This window comes from Stegostoma tigrinum, chromosome 8 (genome assembly GCF_030684315.1).
Source record: "Stegostoma tigrinum isolate sSteTig4 chromosome 8, sSteTig4.hap1, whole genome shotgun sequence".
Classification (NCBI taxonomy): domain Eukaryota; kingdom Metazoa; phylum Chordata; class Chondrichthyes; order Orectolobiformes; family Stegostomatidae; genus Stegostoma; species Stegostoma tigrinum.
Window position 1 is genome coordinate 86,152,867 of NC_081361.1, and position 13,507 is coordinate 86,166,373.

General features: G+C 38.4%; 1 protein-coding gene across 7 annotated transcripts in view; it reads left to right on the plus strand.

The window, feature by feature from the left end:
• The window catches only part of evi5a (ecotropic viral integration site 5a), a 250,125-nt gene that overhangs the window by 98,225 nt on the left and 138,393 nt on the right, over nt 1-13,507 (plus strand). For 5 of the 7 annotated variants that reach the window (XM_048539047.2, XM_048539048.2, XM_048539049.2 and 2 more), the window contains 2 exons: nt 1,941-1,973; nt 2,644-2,784. The exons of 1 other annotated variant lie outside the window; for it this stretch is intronic. In XM_048539047.2, coding sequence (XP_048395004.2) covers nt 1,941-1,973; nt 2,644-2,784 — 174 coding nt within the window. The remainder of the gene's footprint in view (nt 1-1,940; nt 1,974-2,643; nt 2,785-13,507) is intronic. One more of the 7 variants, XM_048539050.2, reaches the window with a different exon arrangement.

The window sequence follows — 13,507 nt, forward strand, 5'->3', positions numbered from 1 at the left end:
CAATTGCCTAATTTCCTGTTTTTTGTATCTATGGCCATTTGCTAAGCTTTCAGTCCTGATCAAACGGTTTGAAATTGTGCATTTACTAACTGAACCTTTAAATATTTTTTTTCTTTAATGATAGCTTTCTTATGTATTGCTTAGGCAAGTTTATTTCATGAGTTTTTGTTGTGTGTGTACTTGTTAAGCCCATTGTTTTTCTGACTGGAATAAAAATTGTTAATTATTAAAAGTTGCATAAAATTATGGAAGACCACTAGCATCTGCAGTATTTTGCAATTATTTGATTTACTGGGCAGTTGCAACAATTGTTTGTCAAAAATAAATATTTTAACTGACAATGATATTCTCAATCATTTGTGCTTATGGTCTTAACACCTTTGTGGTTGCCTTGGTTTTGCACTTTGCAGTGTTTCAACAAATTCAAATAATAAATGATTGAAAATTATTGTATAGACTTAAATTTCCAATTGAGTTTGCGTTTTACTTTTTGTAAATCTGGCCACTTATAATGTAAAGAAAATACTGTTGAAACAAATGAGTCTTTTTTTTAAAAAGCTTGGATGAAATAATTGAGCATGCTTTCAACATCTATCAGTAAAATTTGTTTAACTTAAGCTGTTAAACTCGTTAGGGGTTGCTTAGTTACCAATTCCTCATAGGTAAAAGGTACTGTCCCCAATTAATTTACCTGTTGTCTTCATTTTTGTTTTCTCTTCTTGGGTTTGGATAGAACCTGTAAAACTAAGTCCAATCAAAATAGAGATAACAAAGTGTGCAGCTGGATGAACACAGCAGGCCAAACAGCATCTTAGGAGCACAAAAGCTGACGTTTCGGGCATCGTTTCTGATGAAGGGTCTAGGCCCGAAACGTCAGCTTTTGTGCTCCTAAGATGCTGCTTGGCCAGCTGTGTTCATCCAGCTCCACACTTTGTTATCATGGATTCTTCAGCATCTGCAGTTCCCATTATCTCTGCATCTTCAATCAAAATAGATACAAGTCATGCTCTGCGAACCTGATTTATTTGGCTTCACTAGCTAATGCATCTTGCAATTCTGTGCTAGCTGTTTTGTTTAATTTTCTTGTCTTATCCAAATAATTGCACAAAAAGTATTCATTTTTTCTTTGCTTTAGAAATCTGTGAGCAATGCTGCTAAACTATGGTGATTGATTTAAAGTATTAAGATGATTTGCTGAAGACAGTTATTAATAAATAGCCTATCTATAGAGCAGAAAATGAAGTATCAAAATTCACTGTTGTAGAAATTTTGATTGGTTTGCATTTATAGTACAGTTTAAGAGGAGGTTGTTATGAAATAAGTAGAAGTTTACATTTTCGAAGTTGCAGCATGATGGGTATGACCTGCTGAATGCTTCTTTGCTTTGGTTAGTTTTATAAGCTGCAATGGAAAATGGAACACTAAAATTGTGAGTACGAATGTGCAGTAGTTCAAAGTGTAAGTTCTGTTTGAAAGATAATGTAACTTTTATTTTTATGACAAAGTATAGTTGATAATCTCAGCAGCTGGTTCTGATACTTTTTTGAAGTCTAAACCTGACATAATATTTTCTAACAATAGCAATTCTTCTCATTATGTATTAATTTAATGGTACATGATGTGCTGAACGCAGCAGATCAAACAACTACTTTTTTTGAAAGTTTCTGTCGAACATATTGTGAACTTTTGTTCACTCAACATCTCCTTTCAGTGCACATATGTAGTTTAAGTAGCAAAAACGAAACAATTTGTGTTATTTTGGTGCCATACAAAAATTATTTGGATCATTACAAGGAAAAGTGATTTAAACAGGGCTCAAAGCCTTCCAGAAGTTTTAAACAGTTTCTCTTCTATTTTACAGTTTATTTTATCACTGCTTCTTTTATATTTATTGTTTTCTTATACTTTCTCTTATCTGTCTGGATTTTTTTCCCTTGTAGGAAAGTGCTTCTTTGGCAGATAGATTGATCCAGGTACAGTTCCTCATCCTATCCATGCCTTGTAATATGGATAAATACTGCATCCCTTGAAAAAGACGGTTGTCTTTATTTCTGTTTACAATTTCTTCCTGTATTGCACAAAATTGAAAGTGATGACTTGTGTGTTTCTGGAAAATGGTTACTTTTTTAAAATATGGTTATAATTGAATTGCACAATTCTTTGTATTTCAGTAATACTCAAGGTCATTAATGAAAAATAAAAACATGTCGCTTGAATGGAATAAATGCCCAGTCAGAATTAAGACCATTGTATATCGAAATAATAACATAATTAACAATCCTATTCAGCAAGACAACGTTTTTTACAGATGACCATTCCAGATGCACATTTTAAGAGTTAAATATTTATCAATGAAGGAGAGTTTGTAATTTTAATGCATGTGCAACTCCTCACTAACTCTAAGTTTTCTAATTCAATCAAGGCCATTAATTCTTACTACATGTATATTTAGCAGAATTGCATGTAGACAATTTGGTAAGTGTTTTACATTGCTAAACAATAAACTTCCGGGCAAAATTCTTCAAATAATAAAATCTAATGTTTGTCCTTTGGGATGCATTACTAATCTACCGATTGTAAATTGGAAAATTTTTCACTACTCCCCCACACCGATCTTTATTCCCTGCACAATTGTGTCCTAAGGGACAAGTGACAAGGGCACAAGAGGCAGAGGAAAACTACCTCATTAAACGGGAGCTGGCCACCTTTAAACAGCAGAGTGATGAGGCTAGTGCTAAGCTGGAGAAAGCTCAGGATGCCATCAGGGACCTCCAAGAGCAACGGGTAAGGAGGCTAGCAGCATAATCTATTTCCTGCACTTCATTTGTTTTGTTTTCATCTGATTGCTTATGCCATTTTGATTCATTTTCAACTCTTTTTCTTTAAACTTGGTAAAGTTTTCCTTTTTTCTTAGATGTTTGTTACGAATTCTGTTCTTGTAATAGTCTAGTTCTTCCAAATTTTCTCACTTTTGTACTTTAGCAAAAAAGTATAATTTGTATTCCAGCAGTTTGCTGTAGACCTGAATCATAATGACAAATGTTTAAAAGTTGTACTTAAAAATTACTGAGTTCTCTCAATTTTTGCACAACTGAAAACATTGTTGTCAAATTCCGAAGTAGACAGCTGAAGATGACAGAATTATTGGAAGCTGAAACTTGTAGTAGTCATAATTGAATAAGCTGTTTGAATCAAAGAATTGCATTGCTGGCCAGAATTTATATGTATCCTACCTTGGCTTTAAATTTATTCAGTTTTATTACAGTATAAGAGCATACATCATGTATTTTAAAGCAAGGGTTTTGGTTAAGAAACTGAATAATTCAGTCCCAACATTAAGCCCAATGAACTTGAGCAAAGGAGCAAATAAAAAATTAGTATATGACTTCTGTTGCTTCCTTGTCTTTGTTAATCTTGAATTTCTTGCATGAATTTCATGAACAATATTGCTACTTAAAGTGGTGGGCATGAGTTGAATCATTATTTGGAAGTAGAAAATTTGAATATTGTGATTAAAAAATCATGTGACAAAGCTTTTGGACTTGCACTCATTAGGACAGAATGCTAAATATCGACTGGGTTTCTGCATATGTATGTATATCACGTGACGACTATGTGAGCACATTTCTTCACTTGCTGAAAATACATAAGCTCAAAACTCAAACAGAATGTCTGCTGTTAGTCATGATTTCAATTACAATTGAGCAGTACTTGAAATCCTGACAATAGCTGCCCGAACCTCCAGTTTAAGGTCATTAGACAAGCTTATAATGTGGCTTATTTGCACTTGCTAGAAGTGATGTGCAAGACTTGTTCTCTTTAAACAAAAACAATGTGTTCAAGCCTTGCATTTTTTTGAACTACATGGAAGCTAATAGTTTTCCATTATTTCCTCCAGCTAATGAGTGCCCACTTGCCAACACTGAGTACCCCTTTCTTCTGTAGTAAAAATTGTGATGATTTGAAATTTGGTATTCCTGCATTTGTCTTGAGTGCAAGATGAGAAGTTTTGGCAAACTGTCTCTCTTTTCAATATTAGGATAAGAATTTTCAATTTGAGATGTTGATTTGTAAGGAGGCAGTATAAGTCAGTGAACAGAGGCAAAATGTATGATTAAAATTGTCAGAATTTTGAAGAATTGAGTTTATGAAGGGAGAAGAATGGGAATTTAACTAGGATAAGAGCATTGAATTTGGATCTGTTTCACAATAGATGGAAAGAGAAATTGAATCCTTAGAAAGGGAATTAATTTCGTGGTGGGGGCATATTGGCTGAAATAGTAGTGGGGACAACTGTACATGACAAGTCAAAGAAAAATCAATGCTGTGATGACAGTTGTTGATATTTTAAAGTGAAGTGTGCTTGAAGTGAAATTTGATATCAAAAAATATTAGATGACTGTTTGCACAGCAAGCCATCTCCATCGTTAAAATTTAGCGTCAGTTAAGGTATAGTGGAAGTCTATAGACAGCACACTTTTGAAAGGTCACTGATCCATCATGAATGACTATAGATATTTTGGTTTTTGCAGTATCCTTCCAATATTATTTTCACTTTGCATCCTACATCAACTTTTGAAGGTGATTTGAGCAGTGTGGGTTATTTTATTACCATACTGATTTGGTAATTTTGTTTGTCTTCATGGTGAGTGCTGAAACCCTAACCAACTGAGAAACATCACAGAAAAGCTTAATTATAACCTCACTTGACCCCCTTATGCACATTTCTAATGAACAAACTACTGTATTTCATCAGTTATTTCACAACAAATATTATATTAATCAATATAGGGGCGGCACGGTGGCTCAGTGGTGAGCACTGCAGTCTCACAGCACCAGGGACCTGGGTTCAAATCCACCCTTGGGTGACTGCCTGTGTGGAGTTTACACATACTCCCCGTGTCTGCGTGGGTTTCCTCCGGGTGCTCCGGTTTCCTCCCACAGTCCATAAATGTGCAGGTTAGGTGGATTGGCCATGCTAAATTGCCCATAGTATTCAGGGGTGTGTGGGTTATACGGGAATGGGTCTAGGTGGGAAATATCAAGGGGCAGTGTGGACTTGTTGGGCCGAAGGGCCTGTTTCCACACTGTAGGAAATCTAATCAATTACAGTCAGAGTGAACAGATTGGACAGCCAGAGACTCTTTCCTAGGGTGGACGCAGCTATTATGAGGGGGCATAGTTTTAAAGTGAGTGGAGGTAGATAGAGGGGAGATGTCAGAGGTAGGTTCTTTACTCAGAGTGTGGTCAGGGCATGGAATGCACTGCCGGAGAGGGCAGTGGAGTCGGCCTCATTAGGGGCATTTAAGCGGCTTTAGGTAGGCATATTGATAGTATAAGGTAGGGGTGCAGGTTAACTAGACCTTAGGTTTAGGGTAAAAGTTCGGGACAACATTGTTGTTCGAAGGGCCTATACTGTGCTGTGCTGCTCTATGTTCCATGTACAGTCAACATGCTGCACCACGTTTACTCTGAAGGCTTATCTTATGAAGAGAGGTTGACTGAGCTCGGTCTCTTTTCATTGGAGAAAAGGAGGAGGAGAGGGGACCTAATTGAGGTATACAAGATAATGAGAGGCATAGATAGAGTTGATAGCCAGAGACTATTTCCCAGGGCAGAAATGGCTAGCACGAGGGGTCATAGTTTTAAGCTGGTTGGTGGAAAGTATAGAGGGGATGTCAGAGGCAGGTTCTTTACGCAGAGAGTTGTGAGAGCATGGAATGCGTTGCCAGCAGCAGTTGTGGAAGCAAGGTCATTGGGGTCATTTAAGAGACTGCTGGACATGTATATGGTCACAGAAATTTGAGGGTGCATACATGAGGATCAATGGTCGGCACAACATTGTGGGCTGAAGGGCCTGTTCTGTGCTGTAATGTTCTATGTTCTAACATAACATTGTGACATGGATTGGCTGGATAACTTGAGGACCATGTCAGAATGTTGAAACACAAACAAGTCATTCAACCCAGTGTGTTTCTTTGTGGTGTCTAGTCATACAATTGTTCTCACGTTGTCTTGCCATGTTCATATTGCAATACAACTTGGATTGAATGTTGCCAATTTGAAGTCATGTGCATCAAAGTGGAACTTCTTTACAATAATGTAAATTTATTGCATGAAGAATTGGATCCCTGGGAAGTGGATCTCAAACATTTATATACGATAGCCATTTGTAGTCTAATGCAAGGTGCATCTGGTTGTGTAATTTCAGTATATCAGCTGTGTAGTGCATGGTATGAATAGCCAATTTGAGATTGCTGCAATCATAAAGAGAGCTTTGTAATGAGGGGTTTCCAGTGTATGATTTGCTAGTTACACTAAGCTTTTGTTCCTTATATATAATGTTTGATTGCCATTTGCTGTGAATCCTGTGACAATATTTTGCGTGAAAAGCATTATTCTTATAGAATATAGAACATTACAGCACAGTAGAGGCCCTTCGGCCCTCGATGTTGTGCCGACCTGTCATACCGATCTCAAGCCCATCTAACCTACACTATTCCACGTACGTCCATATGCTTGTCCAATGACGACTTAAATGTACCTAAAGTTGGTGAATCTACTACCGTTGCAGGCAAAGCGTTCCATTCCCTTACTACTCTGAGTAAAGAAACTCCATCTGACATCTGTCCTATATCTTTCACCCCTCAATTTAAAGCTATGCCCCCTCGTGCTCGCCATCACCATCCTAGGAAAAAGGTTCTTCCTATCCACCCTATCTAACCCTCTGATTATTTTATATGTTTCAATTAAGTCACCTCTCAACCACCTTCTCTCTAATGAAAACAGCCTCAAGTCCCTCAGCCTTTCATCGTAAGACCTTCCCTCCATACCAGGCAACATCCTAGTAAATCTCCTCTGCACCCTTTCCAAAGCTTCCACATCCTTCTTATAATGCGGTGACCAGAACCGTACACAATACTCCAAGTGCGGCCACACCAGAGTTTTGTACAGCTTCACCATAACCTCTTGGTTTCGGAACTCGATCCCCCTATTAATAAAAGCTAAAACACTGTATGCCTTCTTAACAGCCCTGTCAACCTGGGTGGCAACTTTCAAGGATCTGTGTACATGGACACCGAGATCTCTCTGCTCATCTATACTGCTAAGAATCTTACCGTTAGCCCTGTACTTTGCCTTCCGGTTACTCCTACCAAAGTGCATCACCTCACACTTGTCTGCATTAAACTCCATTTGCCACCTCTCAGCCCAGCTCTGCACCTTATCTATGTCTCTCTTCAACCTACAGCATCCTTCGTCACTATCCACAACTCCACGTAACTTTGTGTCGTCTGCAAATTTACTAACCCATCCTTCTATGTCCTCATCCAGGTCATTTATAAAAATGACAAACAGCAGTGGACCCAACACCGACCTTTGCGGTACACCACTAGTAATTGGTCTCCAGGATGAACATTTCCCATTAACTACCACCCTCTGTCTTCTTTCAGCAAGCCAATTTCCGATCCAAACTGCTATATCTCCCACAATTCCATTCCTCCGCATTTTGTACAATAGCCTATTGTGGGGAACCTTATCGAACGCCTTGCTGAAATCCATATACACCACATCAACCAGTTTACTCTCATCTATCTGTTTGGTCACCTTCTCAAAGAACTCAAGAAGGTTTGTGAGGCACGACCTTCCCTTCACAAAACCGTGCTGACCATCCCTAATCAATTTATTCTTTTCCAGATGATTATAAATCCTATCCCTTATAGCCTTTTCCAACACTTGACCAACAACTGAGGTAAAGCTGACTGGTCTATAATTACCAGGGTTGTCTCTACTCCCCTTCTTGAACAGGGGAACCACATTTGCTATCCTCCAGTCATGTGGCACTATTCCTGTAGACAATGACGAGTTAAAGATCAACGCCAAAGGCTCGGCAATCTCCTCCCCGGCTTCCCAGAGGATCCGAGGATAAATCCCAACCGGCCCAGGGGACTTATCTATCCTCACCTTCTGAAGGATTTCTAATACCTCTTCTGTGTGAACCTCAATCCCACCTAGTCTAGTAGCCTGTATCTCAGTATTCTCCTCGACCACATTGTCGTTTTCTAGTGTGTCCCTTTATAAATTTTAGGCCTTGTAATATAACTTGAATGTATTTCTGTCTATTGGCATTGTATTAATTTGACTGGAACTAAATATCTAGATTGTAGAAAGTGAATAAAAGATTGTCATTTAATAACTGGGTTAAGAGATATCCATGACCTAGCTGGCTTTGTTCTCTGTGGTTTGACTGCAGCTGGACCTGTTGATTAAATTCTACTGACAAAAAGCATTAGGCAGTGCTTCATCTTCAAACTTGTATCCAAACTGTACTTCAAAAGCGATGGGCTACAAAGCAGTTTTGTTTGACATTATACCGTATATTTGATATATTATCTTTGTGTTAACTGTATTATAAATTGTGGAATTAACAGCATGGAAAAGCTACTATAAGCATTAATACAAAAGCTATTTGCCGTGTTATGGAAAGACAATTTTTTCCAGCAGTGAACTGGTTAGAGAATGGAGTAAGACTGAGGAGGTGTCCAGTCTTTATTGAATGTAGTCTGCATAGGAACAAAAGGAATGGGAGCGGAGGTAGATCGAATAGGTCCTTGAGCCTGCTGCACCACTGAGTACAATCATGGCTGATCTACCTCAACCTGTTTCACTGCCCTCTTCCTATACCCTGAGATTCTCTTGAGAGTACCAAAAATCCATCTATCTATATTCCCAACCTTGAATGTACTCAATGATGGAGCACTTGCAACCCTCAGTAACTCACAACCAGTGATTCACAGCCTTTCGAATGAAGAAATTTGTCCTTATCTCTGTATAAACGAATAACCTATCGTCCTGAGACTCTGCTCCCATGAACGTGGGCAGTGGAAACATTCTTTGTATCTATCCATTCAAGGGTCTTCAGAGTCTGAATGGTTGAGTGAGATCACCTTTCTTCTAAACTCCGGAGAAAATAGGACCAAAAGATATAGTTGGCGAAATAGACCATTCAGCTTGTGTCTACTCTGCGATTCAGCAGAACTGATAATCCTGAACTCCACGTTGCAGTCTTTTTCTCATAACCCTTGATTCCCTTCCTTATTAAAAATCCGTCTCAGCCTTGAATATATTCTACCAAGCCAGTAGAAAGCTGTCTGTAGTAATGAATTCCATAGATTCACTACACTCTGAAGAAATTTCTACTCATCTCTGATTGTGCCCTCTGGTCCCAGAATCCCCCACAAGGGAACAGCCTCTGCGCATCTACCCTCTCAAGTCCATAACAGAAATTGCTGGAGAAACTAAGGACCTTGTATTTTTCAATAAAGTCGCCTCTTGTTCTTCTAAACTCCAATGTATACAGATCCAACCTACTCAATCTCCCCTCATAAGACAGTCCCTGCATATTTGTATCAGCTTAGTGAGCCTTCTCTGGACTGCCTCCAATGCCAGCACATCTTTCCAAAGTAAGTTCAAAGCCGTTCATGGTTTTCTGATTCTGGTCTGACTAGTTGTAGTTAGCAGCATCTCCTGTATTTTGCGACTCCATTCCCTTTGAAATAAAGTCCACTATTTCATTTGTTGTCTGTATTATCTGCTGAACTTGTAGTGAACGTTTTGTGACTAAATCCCACTGTGTTGTAGCTTTCTGTGGTCTTGTTCCCATTAAATAATGTTCAGCTCCTGTATTCTCCCTGCTAAGTGCATAACATTACATTTTCTACATTGTATTCCATCAACCTGAGGTTTTTATCCTCACCACTTGCCTTCTCATCTGTTCTTGTTTTATCGAAAAACTTGCACAATCACGTCTTAATAGGCCTGGATTAGTCAATTTCTTATCAGAGAACAACTTTACCATTACAAGTATCTGCCTTGTGACTTTTGCTCTATCTCCTGCTGGCCACCTAACCTCACTAACTCTATTGTTCCTTTGATATGGTGACTAACGTTCTGTGTGGTACTCCAGGTGCGGTGTCCTCTCAGCCCTATACATTTATATGAAGACTATTTTACTCTTGTGTTTTATTCCCATTGCCTTCCTAATTGCTGTACTTGTATACTCATTTCTTCTTCCTTTTATGAATGCAGCTAAGTCTCTTTGAAAATCGCTAGAGGGATGGAGTTTAAAAACAGGAAGGCTATGCTGCACCTGTATGGGTCCTGGTGAGGCCACTCCTGGAGTACTGTGTGCAGTACTTATTTACTCCTTACTTGAGAGGAGATGTACTAGCACTGGAGGGGGTGCAGAGGAGATTCACTCAGTTGTTTTCAGAGTTGAGAGGGTTGGATCATGAGGAGAGACTGAGTTGACTGGGATTATACTCCTTGGAATTCAGAAGAATGAGGGGAGATCTTATAGAAACATTTAAGATTATGAAGGGAATAGATAAGGTGGCGGCAGGGAGGTTGTTTCTGCTAGCTGGTGAAACCTGGACTAGAGGGCATGGCCTCAAAATAAAGGGAAGCACATATAGGACTGAGGCCAGGAGCAACTTGTTCACCCAAAGTGTTGTGAATCAGAAATTCCCTGCCCAGTGAAGCAGTTGAAGTTACCTTGCTGAATGTTGTCTTTAAGGCAAGGCTAGATATAGTTTTGAACAGTAAAGGAATTAAGGGTTACGGTGAGTGGGTGGGTAAGTGGAGCTGAGTCTCAAAGATCAACCATGATCTTATTAAATGGTGGGGCAGGCTCAAGGGGCCAGATGGCCTACTCCTGTTCCAAGTTCTTATGTTCTTAAACAAGTTTTACAGCTTTTGAACACAAATCTGCTTTGTTACTCTTGAGACCACAGTGAATAACTTAACACTTCCTTATGTTATTTAGCTCTGTAGTAAAAGCAGTGGGTCAATAAGCTCATTTGGCTGGACAACTGGTTTGTGATGTAGAGTGTGATACCCAAAGCATGAGTTCAGTTCCTATACTGGCTGAAGTTACCAGGAAGGACCCCTCTTCTCAACCTCTCCCTCCACCTGAGATCTGATGATTCTCTGGTTAAACCACAACAGCTGTATCTGTCTCATGAGAAGGCAGCCTTGTGACCTATTAGGACTGAATGACTTTATCTGTAGTTAAGATGCCTCATCATACTTAGTGTATAAAGGATCTGTATTGGAAAACAATGTTTATCGATAATTGTATTTCATAAGTAAAAGCATCTTTAAAACGTTCAACTGATCAGAGAACACCAGCATGCACTTCTAAAGGGTAGGTCACACCTGATGAATTTGGTTGAGTTTTTTGTAAAAGATGGCAGAAGCAGTAGACTCAAATGTCCAAGGACATTTCTTACCTCGACTTGCAAGAAGTTGTTTCATGTATAGGTGCTTGGTAGTACAGAATTTAAAATTGCCAAAAGGAGAATAGAAGTTGAATCTTTTCATCTTACATTCATCGGACCTAATGCAAGAAAAAAAAGCTTCAACTTCTAGTCTCCTTCAGCAGTATTTGATCAATTCCTTCATAAGTTGCAGTTGAAGCTTGTGATTAAAATGAAAATATTGACTAGGTTAGCAAATTGGTTGAGTGTCAGGAGGCTGCTGTTAGTGGTAATAGCCAGGTCCTCTAATTGGTAGAATGTGACTCGTTGGTCTTGTAAGGATCCGATTGGCATATTTGTGAATGGCTTAGCTGGTAGAATTGAAAATCATATATCCAAATTTACCATCTTTTTAAGAAAAACGATGGCATTGAAAGCAGTGCAGATAGAATCTTGAAATAAAAAGTGTATGTGAATAGATGAAAGTATGGCAAATAGATTTCAATGTAGATAAATCAGAGGTCATGTTTTTTGATCCTTTTAAAACAAGGATTAGAACTGGGTGTTAGCTAAATGATAAACACTTGGAAGCAGTGGCATCCACAGAAATGGAGAAATTTGGTTTCTAGATCATTAAAATGTCATTCCTACCTGCAGAAGATAATTAAAAAGAAAAAGCCAGTGGAATGCTGGCCTTTATATTTGCAGATCTAACATTCAGTACTAGAAGATAGAAGTTGTAGTTGATTTTTACCCAGCTCTAGCTAGACCATACCATGCATCCCGAGATCAGTTCTTATCACATTTAGGAAGGATTTATTGGTCTTGGAGTGCAGTGTGGGTTCATCAAAATTATACCTTGGCTCAAGTGGTTAAATTACAAGTAGAGTTTCTGCAAGCTATGTTGTATTCTTCAGAATTTTTGGACTCTTACGGTTGGTTTAATGGAAATTTACAAGGTATGCAGGGAATCTGCGATGGTAGATGGAGCAAAACTGTTTCCACGAGGTGGGGAAAGGGAGGCATCATCAAAATTAGAGCCAAACATTTCAAGAGTCAAGTTACGATACATTTATGCAAAGAAGAAACTTTGAAACCACTTCAATTGACAAATTGATGCCGATAAATTTTAGTTTTAAATGCGGGATTACTCTATTTTTCCTTGCCAAAGGTATTACAGAAATACCAGTAGGGATGGATTTTGGGAGTTATGGATCAATCATGACTGGTGGAGCAGGCCAAAGGGCTGTAGTGGTGTATTCTTGTTTCTGGTTATAGGTAGTTGTATTGAACAAATAAATAGAATTATTACACATGGTAATTGGTGTGATAACCTATTTGAAAGATCCACATCTTATAGTAAATAATAGAAACCTGCCACATCAGTTATTAATGGAGTTTCTCTTGTCCTTCATTTAATTGGGTTTGGCTGATGATAACCTTTTTTTAAAAAAAGGACTTTAGTATGTTTTTACTCAGTTTCCATGAACTCTGTGATTTCGAGAATCTTGTAAAGCTCAAAATTTCATTTGGCTACTGGCTGTCTAATAATTTAGTGTTGGTTGCAGAGAATGGAAAATTTCTTATTCTTGCCTGGCCTGTGGTAGAACGGAAATAGTTGGTGAAAGCTTTAGTCAGCTAGTGACTAATCAGAAGGATTATACATAAGCGAACCAATGCATGCAGGGCCGATTCGATCCAACGTTGTTCTTAAACGTCTGTTGATAGTCTATTTTTCATGAATGAAAAATGGGGGTTGATGAATCGTGCGCAGTAAATGCAAGTGTTTTCTTGATTATTGTAACTGTGAAGGGAGATGAAGCTAAATCACTGAAGTTTAGATTTGCTAGGTTGACAAAATATATTTTGTGTTTTAAATGTCCACACATTTTGTCCTAATGTGTTAGTTTTTGATGCTCATTTGGATGCACATACACAAAATATAAGTGGTGGAAATAACTATGCTGTGTGTGAATAACGGGCGTTCACCTAAAGCTGTATTGAATGCATGGACAGTTAAGTTTTTGACTTTTGAATACGTTACATTACATATTTTGTGTTTCAATCATACACAAGCTCCTCATTTAATCGATTAGTCTATTTGTATGTGAAGCAAAAAGGTCTAATTTACAGTACAATGATGGCACATAAGCTACTAAGATATTTGAAGTAGAGAGTAGCATTTTATCCCGGTATATTGGATCCACGTCAGTGAAATATGTATTTTGTGCAATGAGATTTAAACTCCTCAT